Genomic DNA, 26,063 nt, shown 5'->3' on the forward strand with positions numbered 1-26,063 from the left:
TACAGTCTAAGGGTAAAGACAGATGCAGATTAAGTAAACAGTCTGGCAAACACAGCAAAGGCATTAGGGAGGAGAGTTACACGTTTCCCTGTTGGTATCTAGGAGCTAATATAATAAAGGCCGCAGCTGCCACTGCCTCTTCCTCCTTTCTGTCCTCCTTTCATCTTCTTTGGTACTGAGAATGAATCCAGGGTGTCTTGCGTGCTAAGCAAGGCTCTGCCCTTAAGCCATATCCCCAGCCCAAATACAGATTCTGTGTGAGGGCTGAGCACCAAAGCCCAGAAGGCTCAGAGCCAGAAGAGCAAAAGAAAGTACCTGGAGAGCAGGCCAGGCCAAATCCCTCAGGGCCGTGAGGCCACACCCAGAACAGCTGTGCTAGAAGTCCGCCAGACCTGAGTGAGTCTACGCAGTGAAGAGAGTAGGCATTTTGTAAACACCTCTCTGTAAAAACAAGGAAAGCTCCTTCTGCCCGCTACGGCTCGCTTTGGAAAACTTGTCCTGTAGGAAGAAAGGCTCCCTAACACCCTCCGCATTTGCCCTGGACTAGCCAAGGATCAAGCACGTGACCCCACGGGAGACTGTGCTGCTGCTCTGGGACTCTGCGTTCCTCCTTTGCGCAAGAGGAAGAATTCCTCTGCAGAGGGTGACCCCCGGCAAGCAGCAGCCGCACCTGCATACTTGTTAGGAGTGTCAGCTCGCAGGCCCACCCTGACGTATTACATCAGCATGTACGTTTCATGCACTTTGATTGCTTGTACATTCAAGTTTGAGGGAAGTGATAGGTGCTATGTAGAACCATTGTCAGCAGCAGGTTCTGATAAAGTTTTCTTCCCAGTGCTTAGCAGAGCGCCTATATAGTGTGAAAGGATTCCCTGTGAAGAAATGAATGAACGCTAATGTTGTACAAGTTGAGAGGCCAGAGAGATTGGATTCATTCTTACTCAAAATCTAGGGTTTTAGTCTTCCTTAAATATTTTATAAAGCTCTAAATATTGATTTTCCAGGCCCCATTAATTTTTAAATGTGTCAGAAAGTATTTTCCTTGACTTTTCGTGGCCAAAGAGTGATTCTACTAATTAAGGCCAACAGTGCCTCCCCTCCCCTCCCCTCCTGAGCCACCACCTCTGCTGAGTCTCATCACAGAGCCAGTTCTGGAGATAGCAGCAGAGAGCTTTCTTACTGGAGAGGGGGCCTGGTCTCCTCAGGAAGTGTGTGTCGGGTAGGTAACCTGCAGACCATGGAAGAGTCAAGCTCAAGGATCCTAGACACTGTATAGTCTGCCAGGGAGTTACCTCAATTAACTTTTAAATCATGTATAATTCATCAAATGATTTTTCCTTAATACCACAGTCTCCTGTGCGTAATGCGTACTTGCTGCAAGGTTTGCATTTCCATGATGGTTACACACGGCTTGATCATTTTATGAGCAGAGCGCACCCTCCGGTACGAAGAAGAGTTTTCCTTTAGGTTAAGTGTTGTGAGCTATAACCCTGAGGGGCCAGGCAGACTGGGCAAGAGGATGAACAGACTGGGTACTGGCGACAAGGCCCCATAGTACCCATGGGGTGCTGCACATTGCCCATCCTCTCAGTTGCCCATCCTTTAAATCAGTTTAAAGATTGATTTGTGAACTACTGAGGAGTTTCAGAAGTTTTAGATTTTTGTACATTTCTCCTTATACCTCTGATCACGCCCCTGTTTCTGCCCAGTCCTTTGCACTGCAAAACCACTGAGTTCTCTTCTGGGTTGGGGCCAAGCAACACCAACAGTAAAGGATAAACTTGTCTGTTTGAACCCTCGATTCCTTGAGTATGTTGGGGCAAATTAGCTTGAGACACTGTGCCTATCAGCATTGTGCAGAAGAGCTGGAGAACGAGGATAGACTGTACAGTTTTTCTAGTGATACTGAGAATCTAGCTTTCAGTGGGAAACAGTCCGTTTTTAAATGATGGACACCAAGACATATCTCTGAGGGAACGTTTGAACCGTCTGCAATTCTACCACTAGATAGAGGCTTTTCTGTGACACTCACTAAATGAGAAGCATAAAACATTGGAACTATAGCATACTTACGATGGCTTATAGCTGACAGAGTGCATGCAGGAAGCCCTGTGTGTTGGAAGATAGTCCCCCAGGGTCACTGCAGCTTGTGCTCCACTTCTTGTGTCAAAAGTGCTGTGTCCAGGTGCTATGGAAGGCTTGGTTCTGTGGTCATTGGCTCCTTGCTTACCTACAGCAGTGAGCAGAATGGTCAGCTCCCTTGGACTGGGCACTGTAGATACAGGTTTCCATTAACCCTTACACAGTGTGGCGTGGACCTCAACTTAAAAGACTGTGACACACAGTGTCAGCAATAGGTATCACTTACCCAGTCTCATGTAGTGACCAACTTGTATTTTGAGTGAAAGCTTTAAATGGTGTGTATGTGCATATGTGTGTGTCTGAGGATTGAACCTAGGACTTTTGTACTGAGCTACCTCCCCAGCCCTTTTTCTTATTTTACCCTTATAACAGTGCTGTAGGTGTAAAATAACTTCTCTTAGAATTTCAAGGTAGAGGGCAAAGATTTATTAAAACATGTAAAAATGTCTTGTTGAGGACATTTTTGTGTAGTGTGTTGTGTAGTGAATTAGTGGTGAACTTTGAACTCTGCTGTATCTTGATAGATTGATAGATACTGTTATGGTTGGTACATTGTGTCAACTTGGGGAGTCCAGAGGTTTGGCTAAGTGACTCAGCAGAAAGCCAAGGTGCTTACTTTATATACACCCTGAGCCTGTAAAAGAGGAGGGCATAGAGATTATGTGAGAGCTACATGCCGCTTAGGTGGGGATAGCCTGTTTACAATGTAAGGAAAAAAGAGGCTGCTTGCCGCCATTCCTCCCTTTTGCTCTGGCTGCTTTGCTGTTCAGCTGCCATTCCCTGCTTTGCTCTTGTTGCTTTGCTGTCTTCTGCCTCGGAGCCAGCCAAGTATGGACTGAAACCTCCACAAACTGTGAGCTAAATAAACCTTTCCTTCCTTCGTTTTGGATATTGGTTATTTTGTCTCCGCAACAAAAAAAAAGTAACCAAGACAGAATTTGGTACCAGGAGGGGGGTCATTGCTGTGACTATACCTGACCATGTGGTTCAAGAGCCTTTGGAAATGGCTTGTGGGAAGTGTTCGGAAAGGTTCAAAGATGTCGCCTAAAAGAAAAGCGTTAAAACACCTTTGGCTGTTCTGTCTGGGAGGTTCTGGTCAGAGCTCCAAAGACCAGAAGGCTGATAAAAATCGTGCCGGTAAAGACCAGGTTCAGGAGGTCTCTGCTGGAAAGAAGGACTCCAGGCGGTGTATGTTATGGCTTGGCAGAAAGTTTGTCTGGGTTTTGTTCGTGTCCAGAGACTTTGCCTAAGACTGAGATTAAGGGCGGCAGTGGACTGATTAATCTGGCAAGAGAAGTTTCCCAGGCACTCAAATGTTGGGAAAGTTACATGACTATTGTTGGGGGCTTTTAGCCGGATTTATATTAAAAATCAAGAGCAAAGAGCCCAACAAGATGATTTAAAATGTTGTGAGTTTGGCCAAAAAAAAGCTCCAATAAAGCTGTAGACTGCAAAAATAAGGCTAAAGAGATCTCCATTGCTGAGAAAAAACAAGAAAATAAAAAAGATGGCCTAAAGACACCACAAGCAGCAACTCTCTACCCTTTGCAGCCTCCAAACTGCAAATGCAAAAGACCTTGCCTTAAAAAAAAAGCCACAGAGCACCATGTTCCAAAATGGCGGTGGCAGCTGCACCAGGTTTCAAAATGGCGGCAACATAAAAAATTTGTTCCTCAAAATTAGATTCAGAGTGCCCAGTGATCCAGTCACTTGACCCCTATGGCCAAAAAAAAAAAAAGCTTGGCTACTGTTCCAGATGGCAACAGACCTTATCATCCATGTGGCCCTGGCTTTCAATACATAAAAAATACAAGAGTTCTGAGGTTGAAAAGGCTTCCACCCAGATTTCAAAAGGCCTGGGAGGCCAGGCAGTGTGCCCCTGAGGGAGCAATATATAAAGCTGTAAATATAAAACAAAAGATACACTAAAAACCTCAGTTTAAAAAAGCCAGGACCATAGATCATCAAAAAAAAGCTACAAAAAAACCCCAAAACAGGCCTGTTTACAATGTAAGAAAAAAAAAAAAAGAAACTGCTTGCCGCCATTTCTCCCTTTTGCTCTGGCTGCTTTGCCGTTCGGCTGCCATTCCCCCCTTTGCTCTTGTTGCTTTGCTATCTTCTGCCTCGGAGCCAGCCAAATATGGACTAAAACCTCCACAAACTGTGAGCTAAATAAACTTTTCCTTCCTTAATTTTGGGTGATGGGTATTTCGTCTCAACAACAACAAAAAAAGTAACCAAGACAGATGTATAACAACAATTTCATACAGTTCAACCTAATACATACTGGATCATTCTCCAATCTTACACTAATTTCTAAAAAAGAAACAGTTCTGAATGAATGGATTATTTTGTGTGCTTACATTAATAAATCAACTAATCGTTTATTAATTTAAAAAGACTTTGAAATTGAAAACCAAGGACAGACACCTACTGGAAAATCCACACGTATTTGCCAAATGTAGGTGGAACTTTTATTTTCCAGGCACTTCTGCTATTAACTGTGGATATAAAGATTTAATTGTTTTTTAAATGATAATAATTTTAAGAATATGACTTTAATGTTACTGAGAGTGAATTTTGTGATTATAAAATTATGAACTTAGGAGTAAGGAGTCTCTACCTTTGGTTACACCTTGCAGTGGGTTCTTATTTATAGACATTAGTCTATTTAAAACGTACCTGGTGTAATAGTGGTGGTAAGGAATTACAATCAAGTTCAATAGTACTATAATTCTATTTTTTCACTCTGTTGGACTTTGTTTTTTTTTTTTTTTTGCGGTACTGGGGATCGAACTCAGGACCTTGCACTTGCCAGGTAGGCGCTTGTGCCACTGAGCTATAACCCCCTTGGACTTTGTTTTTAAATAGTTAACCATTTTACTTTCCTAACCCTCACTAAATAGTCTTTAGTCAAGGAAAAAGTGGACACCTTGGCGTCCTTGCCCCTGGAGGAAGGCCTGGGTCATGGACTGGGCTTCTCCTTGTTCCAAGCGAGCCCTGAGGACTTGTGGGTTGCCTGTCCTCAGCCTCTTTGCTCGCTTGCTTGCTGTGCCTGTGAGCTGGGAATCTTAAGGGAGGTCTTGCAACCTTTGATAGATCGCCTTCTGGGCAAGGCTGTAATGAGTGAGCTGAGTGAAGGCCAAGAGAATGCACTTAAAATTCCTGCATGCGATGGCTCATCTACATATGGAGCCCCTTTTTTATTTTTCCTTTTTGTCCAATAGATACATTTATTAGCATGTGGGAATTTTTGCAAAATGTTGAGTGTCATTGTGGCATTGTCACACATGTATATAATGTAATTTGATTATATTACCCTCCAATCTGCCATGTTTTTAAATTTTTATGTGCAGAGTTCCCTTACCAACATAGACATTACACCACCTTCAAAGGAAATGAACGTATATATTCAAAAATTTGATTGAAAAAATACTTTAAGGAAATACGAAATCCTCTTTTTAAGGATAACGTTTAATGAAATCCAATTCTTTTTCACCTGTAGATTTCATGAAGACTAAATTTTGGTCTTTTTTTGCCTTTCATGGTTATGTGGTCCCAAGGCTAGAGTGTGGGATTGGATCATAGGAAAGAGACATTGTTTCCAGGATTTATTATTATATTCAAATTCTGCCTTATTAAACTTAGATTTTGTTTTTCATTAAAAAAACCAAAATAACGAAAATTGATATGTATACATAAGGAAAGCTGGAATAGGTATGTTGCTGATGTCTTTATTGAAAGGAACAGTCAATGCTTAAAATTTTCTTTTTTTTCTTGACCAATTTTGCATGCTTAAATGTAGTAATCGGAATGACTGATCTGAAAACAACAATGTGCAGTATAGGAATCATTGTTGAACTCCTACCATCTTGTATGGTGAAGTTCTGCATCATTTCCAGTGGTTTTTTTTTTTTATTGTTGTTACTGTCTTTGATTGTTTGGTCAATCTTACATTCTTATGTCTGGTGGACTGAGCAACTTTGTTGAAGATAACAGTATGTAATGTAGCAACCATTGTTAATTCCTATCATTTTGTTTTGAGGTCATGTATCATTTTTATTGTCTTTATGTTGTTTTAATTTTGTCTTCATCGTTGTTTTGTTAGTTTCGTTTTTAATTTTTCAAAGAAAAAAAATTTTAAAAAATAAACTTAGATTTACAAACATTGGTTTAGATTTAATGACGGATTCAGTATCACTTCCTGTCTTCTTGGCCTAAAAGACCTGAAGTGTTCAGTGGGTCAGTGATACTTTTATGTTGATATTTTTATCACATAGAGAAAAAGTCAGTATTATTATTAATTATTTTTAATTAACTTTGATTATTCATGAACCACCTTCATGTTTTTTATAAGGGAACATATCTATTCACTAAATGCTTTCTTTAAAGTAACTGTTAAAACATAACTTATTTTTGAACATAAGTTTTCCGCAGGAAACTCCAATCACTACCATCACTATTGCTTATTCAGTTGCTTAATTTCTTTTATAAATCTGCGTTTTCAAACTTTCAGTTACAAATAAGGTAATTTTTTAAAATCGTTGCTTTTTTCTCTTAAATTTTAAAGAGAAACTTTGTATTTCTAATATAGCTTACTGGCTAGATTTCTCTATTGCAAATTTAAAACATACATGTGTATTAAAAAATAGGATGAAAGAATCTACTTATTGTACCATTTAAAATCACATGATACATTGTAGTGGGATTTGAACCAAACTTTGAGGTAAAAGCAAATATGGGCCATTTCTGGAAGAATAATCCCGAAGTTGCCACTTCGACACAGAGCTCCCTGCTAATGCTTGCAAGGGATGTCACCACCGTGCGTGACCCACCTGCCATTTGGGTCAAGAGGCGCCACGTGGGGTTCAGTGCCCTTTTTCTAAAATGTTGCCCTGGTTCCCCCTTAAAGAGGGCAGGTGACCTCTACTTTTCAGGCCTGTAAAGATACTGGCAGTAATGAATTTTTATTTTTCTGTAAGTCTCACTCTAAATCAGATTCTACATTATGCTAGTGTCTATATATAAAAAGATGACCAATTGAAATTCAAATGTAATGAGAGTGAAGGTTTTCTATTCAGCACAGCTGCCTTTGTTTTTAGCTCTGGTAGGTTCTTTGCACCAAAACAGTGCAGCTTTTCTCTCTGCTTCAGCAATCACCGTATGTATCTGGATAGCAAAGACATCTTCACTAACCCATTTCAGAAGTGAAATACAGTGTGCTCTAGTTTTCCAGTTTTATTTTTTTTTTTTTAAGTACACAGAGATTTGGATGTGTAGTCTTAAGAAAAACCAAAGTATTCTTTCTGAAGCATGCAAATGTGTCTCTCCATCACCTAGGAAACTATTATGGGACACCGAAACCTCCCAGCCAGCCAGTCAGTGGGAAAGTGATTACAACGGATGCCTTGCAAAGCCTTCAGTCTGGCTCCAAGCAGTCGACCCCAAAACGAACCAAGTCCTACAATGATATGCAGAATGCTGGCATAGCCCATGCAGAGAATGAGGAGGAGGATGACGTCCCTGAAATGAACAGTAGCTTCACAGGTAAAGGCCAGACCTATGTGGATGAGGTTGAAAGCGGGTGGGAGGGGAGGGGAGGGGAGGGGTAAGGAGTTAGAAGGGTGCTGTTCTGGAGAGGAATCAGTGGTCTCCAGATTTCAAATGGACCACCCAGTGCTGGGAGAGGAGTGGTCCTGTCCTCAGGCTGCTGTTATGCTTCCTCTCAGCAATATTTTAACTTTCCCCAAATATTTTAATCAAGGTGGAGGTAAGTGTATAAAAAAAGAAGTCAAGAAATATCAGCTTGGTTTATGTTTTTTTGAAAATGGTATATTTAAACTTTTTTACTTTGTGGATTGTTTTGGTCTTGAAACATCTCATGTCCATAATTATGGCTGATTATTATAAAGAGAAATAGGAGAATTTATTTTATCAGTTGAATGTCAGCTGATGCTGTGTGGAGCAGCATCCCTTTCTCTCACACTTTACTGAACACTCTCCTTCAAGGGGTATAAAGGGAAAAAGAACCATTGTAAGATTTGACCTTTCCTGTGCATTTATTATATAGCATGTATTTCTGATTGCAGTGTATGTTTGTGTGTCCATTCAGAGCTGTGTACCTCTAGCTTAGACATGCTGCATGGGCAGGGGAGGGATTTCCAAGAACAGGGCCTCTGCATAAGGTCTTATGATCCAGGTATTGCACACCCCTAGGGGACACCATTCAGAGGCTACAGTGTGTGTTCCTGGGTAAGTGCAGTGACTCAGAACCACTCAAGTGTATTTTCTACTGCCTCAGGGTTTGACCTTACGTAGTAACTTGGACTATAATAGTTGTGTAGTATGTGCGTCACCTCAGCCTATAACTTGACTCAGCAAAGCATCTTGTTTCTTCTAGTTTTCTAACATTTAATTCTTTAAAGTTATAGCTATGTTTTCAGCACAGTAGGTCTTCCTCTCATGTGGTCCTTTTTTCACATCCCCGTGCTCTTGTCATTAGTTTGGTAGACTAAGCCCCAAAGAATGGAAAATTTACTAGATCTGCATTTCCCTCCAGCATCACCAACTTTAATAGAACATTCAGGGAAAAGTTTCTTACACAGGCTGTATGGCTGAATATTGTCTATAGGCTGTGTGGGTTTCTCTGAGGTTTTATAAAATCTGTCGCCCAAGTTGAAAACCCTAAAATTTGTTCACATGGCAATTAAAAGTTTCTTTGATGACTTTATTACCATGGCAATGGCATAGCTGAGCCCTGTTGCAAGAAATATTAGATAAAGGAGGAGGAAATACTGGGTTCCATGGTGTGGCTCTTGGTGTTTATCTTTTATGAACATTTGGCCTAATCTCACTTGCCTGTTAATTGACAGGCTAGAATTAAATTCCTTCTACATTTCTCCTAACAAATCCCAGATTTGATCCCATGAAAATTTCTTTTCTCAATTAGAATGTGCTAGACCAGTGGCTCTATAGCCACAATATCTAAAAGAACCTCAACATTTTTTATGTCTGTCTTTATTAAAATCAGCTGACTTCATCCCTTGAGACTACTGCCTCCATTTATACTAGTCCTCACCAAAATTAAAACAGATTATCAAAAAGTATGAACGTATCTTTTTTTAAAATCTAGTGCTGTATTGTCTTGATGGCTCAATAAATAAGAGTAACACCATCATATAACCCAAAACGTAGATGTGCCCACAGCAAGAGAAGACTTGGTGGGTAAGGTGCCATGAAACAGTCCTGCCAAGCGGTTTTGTGGGCCTCCAAAAGCTGTGTGCCTGCCCCACATTAAGTGCCATAGTAAGTAGGCTTCTCAGCAAGACACAAGCACAAAGCAGACGTAGTTGACTGTAGGTCTTCATATATTTCCTATTTCTAACTACTATAAAGCTGTGTGCCTCAAACAGTCTGACCCCGTATCATCCCCACTTGAAATTCTGGCTCTAAGCTCATGTCAGCCTATGCCATTACTCTAAAGTCATGTGGTGATTAGTTTCTGCAGAAAACAAAATTCAGGTCGCATCTGTGCCTTCACTAACAAGATTAAAACTGTCACTACTGATGATCTGTCATATACTAAAGCTCATTCTTTCAAAAACTTAGCACATCAATCTGTGCTACATGTGTGGGATTTGTTGTGTCAAAGCATTTTGTGTTTTGAACCACATTAAATCTACCTTCTACTTTGAGCCTAGCTTAACAGCAGCATAATGAGGTCTGGCTGAGCCAGCTACAGTAAAGGCATGAGAATCTTACCCAAATGAAGAAACACTGTGGACCCATTAAAAATGCTGTTCATAAGAATGTTTGAAATAATACCCAGTTGCTGCCACCTTTACTGCCCTTTGCTTGGATCTTTGAAGGAGTCATAGCTAGTGCATCTAAACACTGGCATTGTCTGTGGACAGAGCACCAGCTAGCTTGGCGTGCAGACATGCTGGAAAAGCAGCCCCACTTCCATTCCGCAGCGGATGACTGAGGCCGGAGCTGAGCAATGAACAGACACTCAGCAGAGGACTGGCTGTCAGGCACCAGACAATAGGACTGCCTTCCACAACATGTACTCAATTTATGGACGTAAAGGGCGCCATTGAGAGAGAGTGCACACTCCTTCTGTGTGCTTATTAAAGGTAGAATTGTACTGTTGGCCAAAGCACAGTTACTTAGGCAAACAAACAGAATCTTTTCTAAAACTATTTTACTTGTTATGGGCAGCTTGAAAGCTCTGTAATAAGCCACCACAACAAAAGCATCTCTCATTTATCCATTAATCACCTCCAGAAGATGTCAAAACATTATTTAATCATATTTCTAGGCTTTTTCCTGGTTGCCCCCCACTGCTGAACATTAGCTTGCTGACACTTGCACTGGTATGCAATGATACAGCACTGTTCTGAATGTTAAACAATAGCACTTACAAGAGCGAATGTTCCTGTACTACTGTGTGAAAGACACATTTCTTTATGCATTCTCCAGGGAGGTCATGTAAGCTCTCCAGGGCCCAAAGCCCCAGTGAGTGTCACATACACCGTTCCAACCCTGAAAATCCAACTCCGGAATCTGCATGCACATCTGCTGTGCTATTCGTTTTGAATCAGTTCTTTCGGCTCTAAGAAGCCCCAACTGCATTGACTTACTTTGCTCAGTAAGAGGTGTGCATAAATCTATGCACGTGTACGATTTAAGATAAGCCCCAGGAAGGATTTTTTGGACATGAACATGCGCTCTCAAAGTGACTTCCAAAAGTCCCCAAGAGAGGATGTGCATGTATATCTGCACATTAGTTTGTGTATGTTTGGGAACTTCCGGTTTACTATGAATAGATATATTATTTGTGTTCATTTATGGTTTTTAAACCATTCTCACATGTATCTTGTCAATCTCCTGGAAATTTTGAGAGATAGCAACTCAGATGTTACTTTCCCATTTTACACATGAGAACACTAAAGAAAGTGCGTGCTCTACCAGTAAACCTTGGGAGAGCCAAGCTTCTTGTCTCCCCATCCGTGCTCATTCCAGCGCTCTCCTCCGCATGTGCTTTTTGGATTCCTTGGCAGCCTTCAGTTAGAAAGTGCTAGCAATGCTCCTGAGTGGTCTGTAAATCAAATGAAAGACTTTTTCAAAAGCTTGAACATGTATCAAAATCAAAGCCCTGACTAAGGCTGTGCACTCTTAAATCTATTCTACATCTGTCCCAGCCCCTTGTTTTTGGACTTTCCATCTGCTTTCAGACAATTGTATTATTTAAGATTCTCTTTAACTGGAAAGAAAACATGGAGAACACATAAAATAAGAATGCAAGCCAGGCGTGGTGGTCCACATTTGTAATCCCAGGCACTGGGAAGCTGCGGCCGGAGGATAAGAAGTTTGAGCAAAGGGCCCAGGGAACCACACCACTGCTCTGGGAACCACACCGTCAACACGAAGACTTCGGGGGCACTACGGGTCACATTGAGGCAACTGCCTGGACAGTTTAGTGACTTAGCAAGACCTTGTATCAAAATAAAGTAAGAGCTGAGGCTGTAGCTCCATGTGAAGGCTCTGGGTTCATTCCCCAGTAATGAGTAGATTAACTAATTAAATAATAAATTTTAAAACAAACACTTGTATAATTTAAAATATCTCATTGCTGGACGGATATTTTTTTCACCAGCAGACTAAAATCACTTAGATACTTTCCTAGCAAACTAATATTCCCTCCATGTAGTTTAGGTTTGGGAATCCCAGCAGAATGTTGGGGGTTTTTTTTTGGTACAGGGAATCGAACTCAGGACCTTGCATTTGCCAGGCAGGTACTGTGCTGCTGAGCTATGTCCCTGGCCCAGAATTTTGGTTTTAACATGAATTGTGTATACTTAATGTTAAACTGGGTCTCTCTCTTTCTCATCTCATATGTGGTAGCCCACCTATAGCTACTACCCTTTTGTCTTACATCCATTTTCTATTAAAGTAGTTCAATTAAAATTTACGATGAGGGGCTGGGGATTTAGCTCAGTGGCACAGCGCCTGCCTGGCAAGCGCAAGGTCATGAGTTTGATTCCCGGTACCGGAAGGAAAAAAAAAGTAAAAAATAAAAAATTAATGGTGAAATTATTCGTGCCTTCCTGACAGTGTGCTGCCTCTTAGATATCATATGTAAACATGAACACAGGTTGGGTGTGGTGACATATAGCTGTTATCCCAGCTCCTTGGGGTGCTTGAGAAAACTGCCCTGGAGGAGGAAGGATTTAGTCTGGCTCGTTTTGGAGGTTCAGAGAACGTTGCTTGACTCCATCGTTTATGGGCCTCTGGTGAACGCTGGGCCCTGAATCTGGTGAGCAGAGCTGCTCGCCTCACAGCGAGCAGGACACACAGAGGGCGTGGCCGGGCAAAAGGTGCCCTTTCAGGGTGCGCCCCAGGGACACACGATACTTGCTACACGTTCTGTACGTATGTGGGAACACTGGATTCTCCTGACCTTCGCATCATGGCCCTTCGACAGATGAGGAAGTGCTCAGAAAGGTAAAGGTGTTCGGTCGCCCGCCATTAGAAACAAACCGTGACTTGGCCTGATGTCATAGCTGACTTTTCCTGCCTACTTGGAGCACTGGCCGTCTGGGGCCAGACCTGCCCTAAAGACAAAAACCGATGAGACTCTTGGTCAAGAGGGTGGTGGTGATGGACGTGGCGGCTGGCCAGGGCTTTTGACTTTTGCTAGACGCTGTACTGAGTGCTTCACAGAAATAACTCACTAACCCTTCCCGCTGCCCTGTGCGCCTGGTGTCATCATCCCCCATGTCTAGACAGGAAACTGAGGCACGCTGAGGTTGGAACGTGGTCCTTGTTAGCAAATGGCAAAGTCAGGAACCAAACACAGGCCCTGTGCCTCCAGAGTCAGTCCTTACAATCAAACTTCCGCTTTTTCACTTTGCTTGCTTGTGCCAGATTGCATTATTTGAAAAGGAATTTTATTAATGAAAAATTGGAAGATTTCATATAAAAAAATACAGATTTCCTTCTCTAAAAAAATCAGAGGTCTGAGATCCTAAGCCCACTTTGCTGTGGGCCCTGAAACCCCTGCAGCTGCTGCCGCCCTCCAGCACTCCCTGCCCTCCTGTGTCCTTTGAGCCCCCCAGTGAGGTGGGGGAGGGGCTGGTCCTGGCCACCCCCGCTCCTGGCCCAGGGGCTGCACCGCAGCACCCGTGGAGCTGTGGGTTCTAGTGCTTCTGGAAGATGGCAGGTGTAAATGCAGCTGAAAATATGCCTTCGTACAACTGATGTTCTGCCTTGTGTTTTCTTTCCATTCTTTGGAGAATTCCTTCTAGCTTCAGAGTATACCAGCTGAATCCTATTTTTAAAATACGTACACATTTTGAGTTGGTCTTTTGAAGTAGGGAGCCTTTAAGAGAAGCAAGGCTGAGTCTTCTCATTCTTTCTAGGGCTTTGAATTCATGCTGTTATTGGTCAGTCATTTCACAGTGGTGTTTTTTTCTGTTTTGGCCCAATTTCCTCTTTGTTTTTTCAGACTTACAGTTGTTTTATTAATCTGAGTTCTTGATACGAGTTGAAGAACCACCTCATAATGGTTTCAGCAGGAAAGCAACTTCGGGGAATGACATCACTGAAGAGAGCAGTGGGGCCTTGGTTTCAGTGTTGAGTTAAAGGGTAGCTGAGGGATCTTAAGCAGCTTTCTCTGTCTTTCAGCTCTGCTCTCCTTTGTGTGGCTCCATTTTTCAGTAGATCTTGCTACGCTTTGTGGAAGTGGCCACCAGCAGCCATGGCTTAACAACCTGCCACCTAGATTTCTCCGGCATCGGGAGGTCACCACTGACTTGGTAGTTCGAGCAAAGTTTCCATACCTGACCATTGCTGGTTTGCTGTAATTCCTGAACCAACTGCAAAGGCAGAGGTGTTCTGCTGAGGAAGGAGTGTGACTTGGAGCCGGTCCTGGGGTGGAGGGTGGCTTCCTAAAGGGGTTGAGCGGCACTGCTGGAAGACAAGGGAAGTGACGCAGCCACAGTGGGAGAAACTTAGGCAGCTTCCTCGGCCTGGAGTTTGGTGGGTGTGTTAGCTTCACACGCATGGCGTATCCTCTGCCCAGCGTTGAGATTGCCTTCCGTTTGTATGTGTCATTGGGAGCGGCTCGTCAGAGACAGCTTTGAGAACAGGCTTGTATTGCTCTTCAGTCTGCTTTCACTCACTCAGAAATGTCTACAGGGGAATTACGGGGGGGGGGGGGATAGAAAACCACTGTGTTCCCTGAGTATTATGTTTTAAAGCCCCGTGGAGGTTGACATTTAATATCATCAGCTTCCATAAAAGTTCAGCCAGAATGTCAGTAGTGCTGTTGTGGACACTTGGATGACGTCACCCCTGATGCTTCTAGCTAATGGAAGGTGAGGAGGCTGGTGTGTTTGGAGCTTTCTTTTAAGACCCAAGTCACACAGTCCACCCACACAGCCGTGCTCTGGGGTGACTGTCTTGGTTGTCACAGGAACAGTCTCTTCTCTCCGAAAAGAGGCTCAAATCTGACTCATTGTAAGCTATCTCCATATTGTAAACTTTTATACTTTGCAGCTTAGTTTGTCAGTCTTTGATCTTTGCCAGTATCTACCAAAATAATTTTTTAAATGCTGAAAGAAGAAAATGCCACTGTATTGATGTTTTCAGCATGGATTTTTTTTTCTGAGCCATGAAACCAAATAATATGAATGGAACGAGGGGGTAGATCAGTCTGTTTTGCAGGGCTTCTGAGTTTGACTCTTTAGAGTCTGAATTATTCAGGGGATTTTTATATGACATTTCCAAGATTGTGAGCAATGCATTACTGAACCCGGGCCTCACACACGCTATGCAGGGCTTTTAAGACTGTAGCTGTATCATAGTATACTTCCCAGGCTTGCACTGTGGTGCTGAATGCCTTTGTGCTTATCTGTTTTTCTCTGTTCCCCACAACCTGACAACAGCCGATTCTGGTGACCAGGACGAGCACGCTCTCCAGGAGGCAGCGCTCTCATCTGTGAATAGTAGCATCGCTGCTGCTCCCATCACGGACCCTTCTCAGAAGTTCCCTCAGTACCTACCTCTTTCTGCGGAGGATAATTTAGGTCCTCTACCTGAGAACTGGGAGATGGCCTATACGGAAAACGGAGAAGTCTACTTTATAGAGTAAAGTATACTATTCTTTGTACCTGAATCTGTCTCTTCCACTTCCTCCCTCTCTCTAGCAGCTACAGATGTAAATTAGATCTGAAAGAACTGATCACTCAGTGATGTTACTCTTTCAAAAAATTTAACAAATCTTTGTTAAAGAAATTCCTTACTCAAGTCAAAGTGTTAATAGTCTTAGAAAATAGAATTTTCTGTATATAGAATTACACTTAGTCACAGAAATAAATGTACATATATAATACAAAGTGTTTTTATGTACATATTTTTACAGAAGTGAGATTTTTATATATTCTTCCATGATACTGTTCTTTTAATGTTTACCTAACAGTAGAAATTTCACTCTATGTGAATATAACAGATGTAATTATGTAGCAAAAATAGTTTAATTGGTCTTTTTTGGTGATATCTAAAAACATGGAGAATGTCCGTGATAAAATGAGTCAAAATACTATATTTTCAAAAACTGACAATTGTTGGTTGGGAAAATCACCTTATCTTAGATTTTGCTGAATGTCTTTAATTGTAGGTATTTCTTCATTTTTTGCTAGTTATTTGTTAAATGTTTAACTATGCAGAAGGGTATGGTTTATCATTCTAATCATTGAATCAGAGGAATTTGAAGAAACATAAGGTTAATAATTTCCCCCAAAAGTTAGGCAACTAAATCAGGATTTATATACATATCTGTCTGTTCTGTCTACTTAACTATCTAGTTATGAAATATAAAGAATGTATTTAGTCATTACAATGGTAAATTCTCTGCTTATTTTTTCTGAATTGGCTTGTGATTTGCTTACTGTTGAACTTTAAGACTTCCTCATGTATTCTGGATCCAACTCCTTACCATATTTGTAATTAGTGGCATTTTGTACAAGCCTCACTCTTCATTGTTTTACTGTGGTTTTTGAGTAGCAGAAATACTCAACTTTGGTGGGATATTAGAAATACTCAGCTTCTAGTATATCATTTTTATTTCTGTATCTAAGTAGATATAATTCTATGTATAGAATCTGGGATTATCTATTAATAGTTGGGTTTAAGTAAGGAATGTATTTTCTAACCATATTACCCATTTCTGTGGGTTTTGAATTTTTTAAATTTTTTATACTTAACATGTATTCTGTAATTAGAAAAAAATAGGAAAAATAAGAAAGTATAATTTTCCTAAACATAGGACAGTGAGGGAAAGACTTGGGTCTCAGAACAGCCTCTCTGAGAAGCTGCATGGTGAGAAGTCTGAGATCCATGAAAGAGAGCCCCAACATTACTCTCCAGTCGGAGGGAGGGGACAGACCACGTTTCCTTTCTCGTGTGAATGGAAAGTGTGCCCTGAAGATGTGGAGCGAGGGGTATGTTCTCCTGAGAGTCAGAATGCTATGGTGATTAACACCTAACAAGTCATGTTGTCTTTACTACCTACTAGTTAGGAGTCCTGGGAAAGTCACATGTACCATTTTGTGACTCAGTTTTCCATATCTGTGAATGGAGGAAGTCCATGAGCCCTGTCTCCTTGCTAGACTGTCATGAGAAGTAGAGGAGACATTAAGAATAAAGTATTAGTGCATAATAATGAGCTCTCATTACTGTTACTTTTGCTGTTTTCATCATCATTATTTGCAGTTATTATGGAGGAGTTTCAACACTGTTAAAATCAAAATAGATGTCAGCTTATAAGCTCAGGATTTGTGCTTAGCTTTTCAAAAAGTTGTTTTTAAAATTGTGCCTATTAGTAAGGAAGAATTGTGCTGAGAAAATGACGTATAACAGAGGCATTCCTAACACAGAATAATGTGTGAAACTCAAGTGCCTGGGAAGGAATGTCCCAGTCACCTTGCTGAAGACTGGATTGAGGACTTTGGAAAAGCAACTTAGATCTGCCCATGGATCTTGGGCTGTTACCTCCAGACTGTGGCTGGCTTGCAGCAGAGTGCAGTGCTTTGCCAGTCTGCAAAACTTAATTTGCTCTTAGCTGATGTAAGACCAGTGTTACCTTGACCTGAGGTTTAAAGAATTATATAAAAATGTGCCTATGACAGGTGTGAGATTCCATCAGAGGCTGTCAAGTACTGTAGATATTAAGGGGCTTGGGGTGTAGCTTGGTGGCAAAGTGCTTGCCTAGTACTTGCTAGTCCCTGGTTCGATCCCCAGCACCACTAAATAAATACATGCCATTTATATTTTAGCTTAAATTATATGTCCTAGTTACTGAGGTTTTCAAGTATCTTTCCTTCTGAAAAACAATTTTTTTAGTACTTACATTGAATAGCAACTTACATTTCACTAGATTTAGATCTGTCTTGCCTTGTGTGTTTATATATGTGTGTGTTAGTTTCACAGTTTGAGGGAAATCTAAAATACTGGAAGTTGAAAAGAACTTTTAAAAATCAAGCATGTATTTAGAAACCTTGGGCATTGTATAGAAAACAAATCTAAGAAAACTGAAAAGGTAAGGAAATAAAGCCAACTGCTCTAGAGCTAGAGGGTCAGGGGAGTGACAGGTTATTCCTCGGGTTTTCTTTATGGTCATTCAGCCCAGAGCTGGAGATAAAGAAGCCAGCAACCCAGAAGTGACAGTGATGCTGATAGCACAAGTCTTCTTTTCTAGCTGAAGGGTCAGAAAGGGGCATCCTTCAAGACAGGAGGCTTTACTGCACACTTGTTACACTCCAGGCAACAGCCGGAATACCCTGTGGTCCCACCCTACCGCATCAGCCGAGGTCAAGCGAAGACACGGCCACCCCTGCTGCGATGCTGCAGGGGCTTAGTTGCAGTGAGACAGGAAGCAGCACTGGCTTTTCCCCACCTGGATTCTGTGGGGACCCCGTGAGGGGAGGCGGGAATCCACCTCACCTGTGGGAATCACTGCTGACTGAAGGGGCTGAGAGAGGAGTCCGGATTTTTGGCACCGTCCCGCGGTTAAGTTCAGCCTCTCCCCATAGGGTCAGTGAGGCCGAGCCGGGAGCAGCAGTGAGCTCTTCCTCTCAGCTGCCGTGGTGTCAGTAAGGCCTGCTAGGGAGCTGGCGTCACCTTCCCATCCAGCAGGGCTTCACCCAGCTAGATGTAGTAGGTAGCGCCTCCTCTCCTGTCTGGGATGGTTAGGGAAAGCTGGCAAAAATAGGTTTCAATAAGACCCTTAGTCCTGTACTATAATACCCCAATAGCCAGACAAAGCAAAAACAAACAAACAAACAAAAAAAGACCATAAATTCGTGTATCAAGATCCAAGAAAATTTCAAATTGAGTGAAAAAAAAAAAACCGTCAGCAGATGTCAACACCAAGATGACAGAGATGTTGGACTTATGTAAAAAAAATTTGAATTAGCCATTACAAAAATATTTCATGAAGAATAATAATCATACTTGAAATAAACAGAAAAATAGAGTGTTTCAGCAAAAAGTAAACTCAGGAAAACAATAGAAGATATAAAAAGGAGAAATTTTTGAACTCAAAAACACCACAGTCAAAATAAAAAGCTCCACAGATAGATTTAGTATTACTCAGCTGTTCAGTAGAAGAATGAGAGAGAGAGAGGAAAGAAGCTATGGCTTGAAGATAGAAAACAGAGCTTCCCCAACCTGAACAACACAGAAATGACTGAGAAAAGGCAAAGGAACCAACCTGCAGAGACTTCCAATCCGTAAGAAAAGGTCCAGCATTTGTCGTTGGAGTCCTGGATGAAGAGAAAGTAGGTGAGACTGGTGGGAAGGGCAAGTTCTTGGAGAACTAACATCTGAAAGTCCTCCAAATCTGACAAGAGAAACTAAAGAGAAATAAACCCACAGGTTCAAGAAGCCGAGTAAACTCAAACAGAATAAACACAAAGAAAACACACATCATGGTCAAATTTCTGAAAACTAAAACCAGAACTTCTGAAATGAACAAGAGAAATGAGACCTCATATGAGGATAAAATAATCAAATGACAGCTTGTTTCTCCTCAAACGGCAGAGGCCATAAGGAAGAAACACAGCACTTTTCAGGTGCTAAAAGAAAAGAAAAATTAATCCAGTACTCTATATCCTATGAAAATATCCTTTAGAATGAAGAGAAAATAAGAGTATTCTTATATGAAGGAACACTGAAACTTTGGGACCAGTGGCCTACCCTAAATGATTGACTAAAGGATATTCTCTAAAGAGAAGGAAAATTCTAAAAGAAACCTTGGAACATTAGGAAGGAAAAAACTTAGAGTGGAAAAAGTAAAGGTGACCCATTTTTCTTCTCTTCGAAAATAAAGGTGAAGCCAGAATAACACTTCTCTCCCAATGCACATAAAGCTTATTTTCAGGCAGTTTTCTTATAAATGAGGCAGGGAAAAGGATTTATAAGTAAAAATAAGCTTTGTATACTTTAATCAAACGAAGGGAAAAATTAATGACACTACTTACCTGTGATTATGTGCATCTCTGTGGCATATGTATATAACTACCACTTTAAAAGGTCTACAAAGATATACACTTGGAAGTACAGTAAGAGTGGACAAATGTACTAGAGAAAAAAAATCAAAGACAGAGAAAGCAAAATGGAAGACTTAAGCCATAAAGTTATCAATAATTATGCTAAAGGAACTAAACTTAAAACAGCAGTTAACAACAGATCGTCAAAAAGTGTATTGAAATAACAACCCAATTATATGCTGTCTACAAAATCTTATTCCAAGCATAACAAGTATTAAAATATTGGAAAAATATATCTTACAAATATGAAGCAATAAAAAATGAATTGTGTATTAAAACTCAAAGTCTGCAGACACTTAAAAATGTATAGCACGTTTCTAAAAACCTATGAGTCAAAGAAGAAATCACAAGAGAAAAATTTTTTAGGAAAATTGAACTAAATGAAAGTACAGCATATCAAAATAGGTGGGACACAGCCAAACCAATGGTGAAAGGTAAATTCATAGCAATATACATGTACATTAGAAAAGACTAAAGCTTGAATTCAACAATCTAAGGTTTTACCCCAGGAACTTAGAAAAAGTAAATGAAACTCAAGCAGATGAAAGAAAATAATATAGAGCAAAAATCTATCAAACCAAAAGCGGAAAACCAAGGGAGAAAACTGCTGAAACAAATGGCTGGTCCTTCAAAAGGTTAACAGAACTAGACAATGTCCAGCACACTGATGAAGCGAAACAGACGTCACCAACAGTAGGAATCTGAGGACATTCAGTGTGAGGGAGTGCTGCTGGCAAACACGTATGTCCACACACCCTCGCACGTGGGCACACACACACACACACACACGCATGCACACAGATTTGGCAACTTTGATGAAGTGGACCAATTCCTTAAGAAGAACAGAGCCCTACCAAGCATCTTATATAAATGCTTTTATTTAAATAGCCCTACAACTACTAAGAGAAAGTGAATTTGTAATTTTAAAACTCTTGGAAAAAATATCAGACCCAGGTGTTCACTGGAGAGAACACAGACTATTTATACGCAATCTCTTCCCAAAAATGGAAGAAGGGGAAGATCTCCCAATTATATTTGTGAAAGTGGCATTACCCTAATACCGAAACTAAACAAAGAGTACCAAAAAGATGCAAAAAAATGTAATTAAGTGTTAACAAACAACACTCAGCAATACAGACTGTTGTTATGATGACATGGGAATTTCTGTAATGATGCGAGTCTGGCTCAGTAATGCTCAGCTCATGTGATACCCTGGATTTGACCCTCAGCAACACACACACACACACACACACATACACACACAGCAAAAGGAAGAAAGGTCAATCAGTATAATCCACCATATTAACAGACTAGAAAAAAAAGACCATATTAAGGCGAAGAAAGGACTTACAAAATCAAGTAGTTATTCGTAATAAAACTCAGAAAACCAAAAGGGAAAAATACTGTTGGTTTAATAACAGGCATATATGGCAAACCCATAGCTAGTGTTATGTTTGGGAAGAGCCAAAGATGTCAGTTCTCACCACTCTTGACATGATGCCAAAAGACCAGCCAGTTATATAAGGCCATCGGGAAATAAAATCTGTATATGGGAAGGAAGAAATAAAACTGTCCTTCTTTGCAGATTACTTAGAAAAAAAATTTTTAAAGTACCCCAAAAAGTCTTCTAAGTGAGTTCAGCAAGGTTTCATGCAATCAGATAGGCACGTCATCTGAATTGTATGTCTGTATATTAACAGTGAACGTGTTGGACACCAGCACTTGCAATGTACTCTATGATTGCTCAAAAACTAACACCTATAATCTAATAATAGATTTTGTATGCTGCAAGCTGCAAACTGTTGATGAAAGAAGTTAAAGAAACTAAACTGAAAGACTGTTGATGGATTGGAAGGCTCAGAATAGCCTTAAATGTCAGTGCTCCTGAAAGGTTTAGTGCATTTCTTGTCAGAGTCTCAGCAAGGTGTTCTGTGGATATAAACAAGTGTATTTAAAATGTATAATTGTAAATGCAGAGGAAGTGAAATGGCCAAAATACTTGAGAAAGAAAACTCAGAGTAATCAGCATACTCAGTGTCAGGACTTGTCACTCTGCCACAGGAGTAAAGACCTTGTGGTATTGGTGGAGGAATCCACATGGGTCAGTGGGACAGGACGCAGAATCCAGACGTAGACCCAGCATGTGCCCCGGCGTGAAAACACTCTGGGCAAGAAAGCTAGCATTTTTCATAAATGGTGCTTGAGCAAGCAGACAGCCAGTGGCATATAAATTAACTGCAGCCTAAATCTCATACCCTACATGAGAAATTAACTCAAGCACTAGACTTTAAAACAATAGAACATTTAGAAAAAAGAAAATATTTGAAATCTAGAGCTAGACGAACATTCTTAGGCTTAGCATTAAAAGCATGATCCCCCCAAAAAATTGATAAATCCAGCCCATTGAAATGAAAAAATTTTGATTTATAGAAGATTCTAATAAAAGGATGAAAATAGGAACTACAAATTGGGAGAAAATATTTGTATACCCTATATCTGTGAAAGGACTGGTATCTGGAATACATAAAGACAATAGTAAAAATAAGCCATTAAGTTAAAATATGAGTTAAAAAGAAACATTTTGTTGGAGAAAATATATAGGGGTCAAGTATGCACATGAGATATGTTCCGTATCTTTAGAGGATGCCAAGTGGGGTGTGAGGTGTCATTTTGCACCTTCCAGCGTGGCTGAAGTAAAAAGTAATGACAGCAGTAAACGATGGCAGCTGTGAGGAGGAACTGGGTCACTCATGCATTACTGGTGGGAGTGCAGAATTGTATGACTGTATAAAAAACAAGTCCTAAAAAATTGAACATACAACTTCTATCCAACCCAGCAGTTGCACACGTGATCATTTGCCCCAGAGCAGTATGAGCACTTACATGTACCTGTGCATGAATGTTTATTGTAAATTCATTTTGAATAGTGAAAAACCCGAAATGCCTTTCAGTGGTTAGCCGACACATCCGTGCTATAGAATACTACTCAGTCATGAAAAGAACGAATCATCACTGACAAGCACAGTAGTCCTGATGGGAAATATGCTGAGGGTTACGTATGGTGGTTCTACTTCTGTGATGTTCTTGAAGTAACAAAAGTATAGAAAGGGAAATAAATTTGTGGTGAAGGCTGTGGAGGCGCACTCTGTATTATTTCCTATAACAGCATGCAAATCTACATTTACTTCAAAACAAAAAGCTGTTTTTTAAGATCCTGTGCTGTACAATCATCCCTCCCAGTAATGACTGGTGTCACTCGTATAGGACTGTGTAGAACAGTTCAGGTCGTGGGTTCCAGTGTAAGACTGTCCGGGCTGATTTCCATTTCTGCTGTCTGTCAGCAAAGTGTCCTTTGGCCTATGTCCTCACCTCTCTGTCCTCGGTTTTCTCATGTCAGGTGGGAATAATAATTTTAATACTGGCAGTGCCTCCCTCAAGGTCTGTTTCAGAATCAAGCTGTAATGTGTATGTAAAACGCTTAGGTGCTGGTAGTTGTGAGTGGTCCAAAAAGTGGCAGTAGTGGCATTGACTGTATTATCTTTTAATTCTCTTTTTTTCCATTAATATAACTGAGCTAAGAGGTCTGTTTTTGTGTATTTTGTTTGTCACTTATGCCATAAGTTTTTCCTTTAATAATTCAAAACATTCAAGGCCCTGGTGATCCGCCTGCCTCAGCCTCTTGAGTGCTGGAATTACAAGCCTGTGTCACCACAGCTGGCCCAAACTTTTAATTTTTTTTTTTTAATTTCTTGCTTTCACTTGTGGTTTGTAGCTGTATCTATTAGACTTGGGGCATGTTGCCTGGCCCAGTTAGCTGCAGTATGGAGTTGGTGTTCAGGCAAACTGTATCTTGTCTTGACCTGCTGTAAAGCTCAAAGGCTGATTGCTTCCCGCCAAACTGGAACATTTCTGACACGAGTAGAGGCCGGTGCTGTGCCCTTGGGAGGTTTCTCTGTGCTTCTGTGTGTCGAAGGCCCCAGTCACTGTCTGTTGAAACATTCTGTCTGGGGTGGGCCGCTTTCCAGAAGGTGGATGGTGGCATTTTAGCTTCTCCTAGCTTTTCCTCAGCTCAGATTCTATTCATGATAAGTAATTGCGGTTGCTGTCAGTGTGTCTGAAGTATAATTTTGGATGCTGTGATGAATGATGTGTATTAGTAGTTCAGAGCCACTCATGTGTCATGAGGATGCTCTTGTAATAGGATGAGTGAAATAGCAGCCTTCCCTATGAATACCAGCACCCAAAATTTAAATCAGAGACAAATTTAAAGCAAATTAAAATTTGCTCTTTGGCAAATGTGAAGACTAACATGATAAGTCTAGGCAACATAGACAGTACAGGCAAAGCATGTCATTTATAAGTCACTTTTCAAAAGTAAAGCTGGTGTTGCATTGTAAGCTTTCAGTGATTCACCAATTCTGTCTTCAGTACAGAAAAATGCCTCCCCAAGACTCTCCAAGAGAGTTCCCAATCAGGCTCTCTTCTGGTATGGGTTTGCTCTTGGTTCAGGTGTGTCTAAAATTCTTCTGAAATTAACTTTTTGCTTTTTAAACAATGTCTTGTTTTTGTTTCTGAATTGCAGCCACAACACAAAAACAACATCTTGGTTAGACCCTCGGTGCCTGAACAAACAGCAGAAGCCTCTGGAAGAGTGTGAAGATGATGGTAAGAACTGGGAAGATCTTAGGTGAAGTGAGTTGGGGCTTGTTCACCTGTACAGATTCTAAGGTGAACTGGCTTTTAGCAGTGAGCTTCTAAAAGGTTATCTAGTTCTAGGCGATGCGCATGGTTTTCAGAAGAGCAGTTCATTTTCAAGTAAAGGTAGGTGCAAACTAGTATATCCTTTGGAGATAGAATCTGAGCTCAGCCAGAAACTATTTAGATTTGTCCTCTGCATTCAGTCCTGTGGAACAGTCTAGAGTTTCTAGGAATCAAGGGTCCCCTGCTATCCTGATCACGCATACCTGCTGGACCACAGCCCTAGGTTGTGAAAGTCTTGGGAAGACTTTAGGAGCTTTCTTATCTTTTGTATCTTTTGTTACTTTCTTATTTCCCCAGTTTCGGATAGGGGAAGCAGATCTTGACATATTTGGCGATCTCTGTAGCTTGGGATATACCCATAATATCTGAAGAGCACATTGTTCTAGAAAGAGGTTGAGGTGTACCTAGGGCTCACCTCTCTTTTTATTTTGAAAACAAAGTAACTAGCTGTAAGAGTTTTTGTTGAAGAAGTTTATTTCAAAGCTTTGGGAGTTTTTAAGTACTTGCCCAAAATAAAATTTTAAAAAATGAAGACAGTAAGTCTGTTGCTTTTCAGTAGCACAAAGAAGTCTATCCCATGTTCAAACAAGAGTACTTTTTGTTGTGGACTTATTCAAAGGGAAGTGGCTTACTTTGCTGCTCGTTATTTAATTCTGGCATTTGAATTAATATATAATTACTGAATACATGTTTTTTTCTGTAAGATAGCAAAACTTTACTAATTCATCCTATAATAAAGAATTGTGTCTACACATTTGAAGTTTGTCTGAAAATGGAAGCCAGTGTTTTACAATACATTACTGTTGAAACTTTGTATTCCATGGTTATACCTGGTTAATACCAGGTTATACACGGTTAATCTCCCATTATATTTGGTTGGACATAACATGAGATGAGCACAGAATTATATGTTCATATTTATCTGAGGGGCTTCGTGTGGAAATACATGTCCCTCTGACTGGGAGGAGGGACCAAGGTGCTTGTCTCGTTTCAGCGGCTTCATCCCCCTGCTGGAGGAGCAATGGAGCAGGTGTGCGCAGCTGTTACATGTGTTCTGATCGTTCAGTCCATTAATACAAAATGCATACACAGTGACCAATTTTCAAAGATCAGAAAGTAAGACATACTCAGCTGTAAGACTTTATAGAACAAAATTTAATCTTTATTTGATGACTGATGATTTTAAAAGCAATTTAGTCACTCATCTTAGAGTCTTTTATGTAAGATCCAGGATAATTACGCTGGCAGTGTATGAAAATGCCTGCTAAGGTAAATTTGTAGATGAGAGAAGATTGCAAGAGCTTTTGCTGAGAAAAACTGTTAGTGTAATAAAGGTATTGAGGAGAGTTACCAACCGTTTTTGTTGCCAAATCTTATGATTTTGAATACTTAGAACCCGTATCATTTGTGTTAATGTTATTTCTGTTTGGGCAAGTATTTATTCATACCAAATGTAGTCGTTTTAGTAATTATCCCTTGAACATTAGAATTCATATATTCTGTTTCTAGTAGAAATTGTACGTATGTCTGTGTGTCTGTATACACACA

At 40.6% G+C, this 26,063-nt stretch overlaps 1 protein-coding gene across 7 annotated transcripts in view; it reads left to right on the forward strand.

The window, feature by feature from the left end:
• Positions 1 to 26,063, forward strand: part of Magi1 (membrane associated guanylate kinase, WW and PDZ domain containing 1) — a 599,700-nt gene that overhangs the window by 493,120 nt on the left and 80,517 nt on the right. For all 7 annotated transcript variants that reach the window (XM_005409004.2, XM_005409005.2, XM_005409007.2 and 4 more), the window contains exons 4-6: positions 7,483 to 7,689; positions 15,093 to 15,294; positions 24,337 to 24,419. In XM_005409004.2, the coding sequence (XP_005409061.1) occupies positions 7,483 to 7,689; positions 15,093 to 15,294; positions 24,337 to 24,419 (492 nt within the window). The remainder of the gene's footprint in view (positions 1 to 7,482; positions 7,690 to 15,092; positions 15,295 to 24,336; positions 24,420 to 26,063) is intronic.

The sequence above is a fragment of the Chinchilla lanigera genome, unplaced genomic scaffold (assembly GCF_000276665.1).
Source record: "Chinchilla lanigera isolate Chin_1 unplaced genomic scaffold, ChiLan1.0 scaffold00116, whole genome shotgun sequence".
Lineage (NCBI taxonomy): Eukaryota > Metazoa > Chordata > Mammalia > Rodentia > Chinchillidae > Chinchilla > Chinchilla lanigera.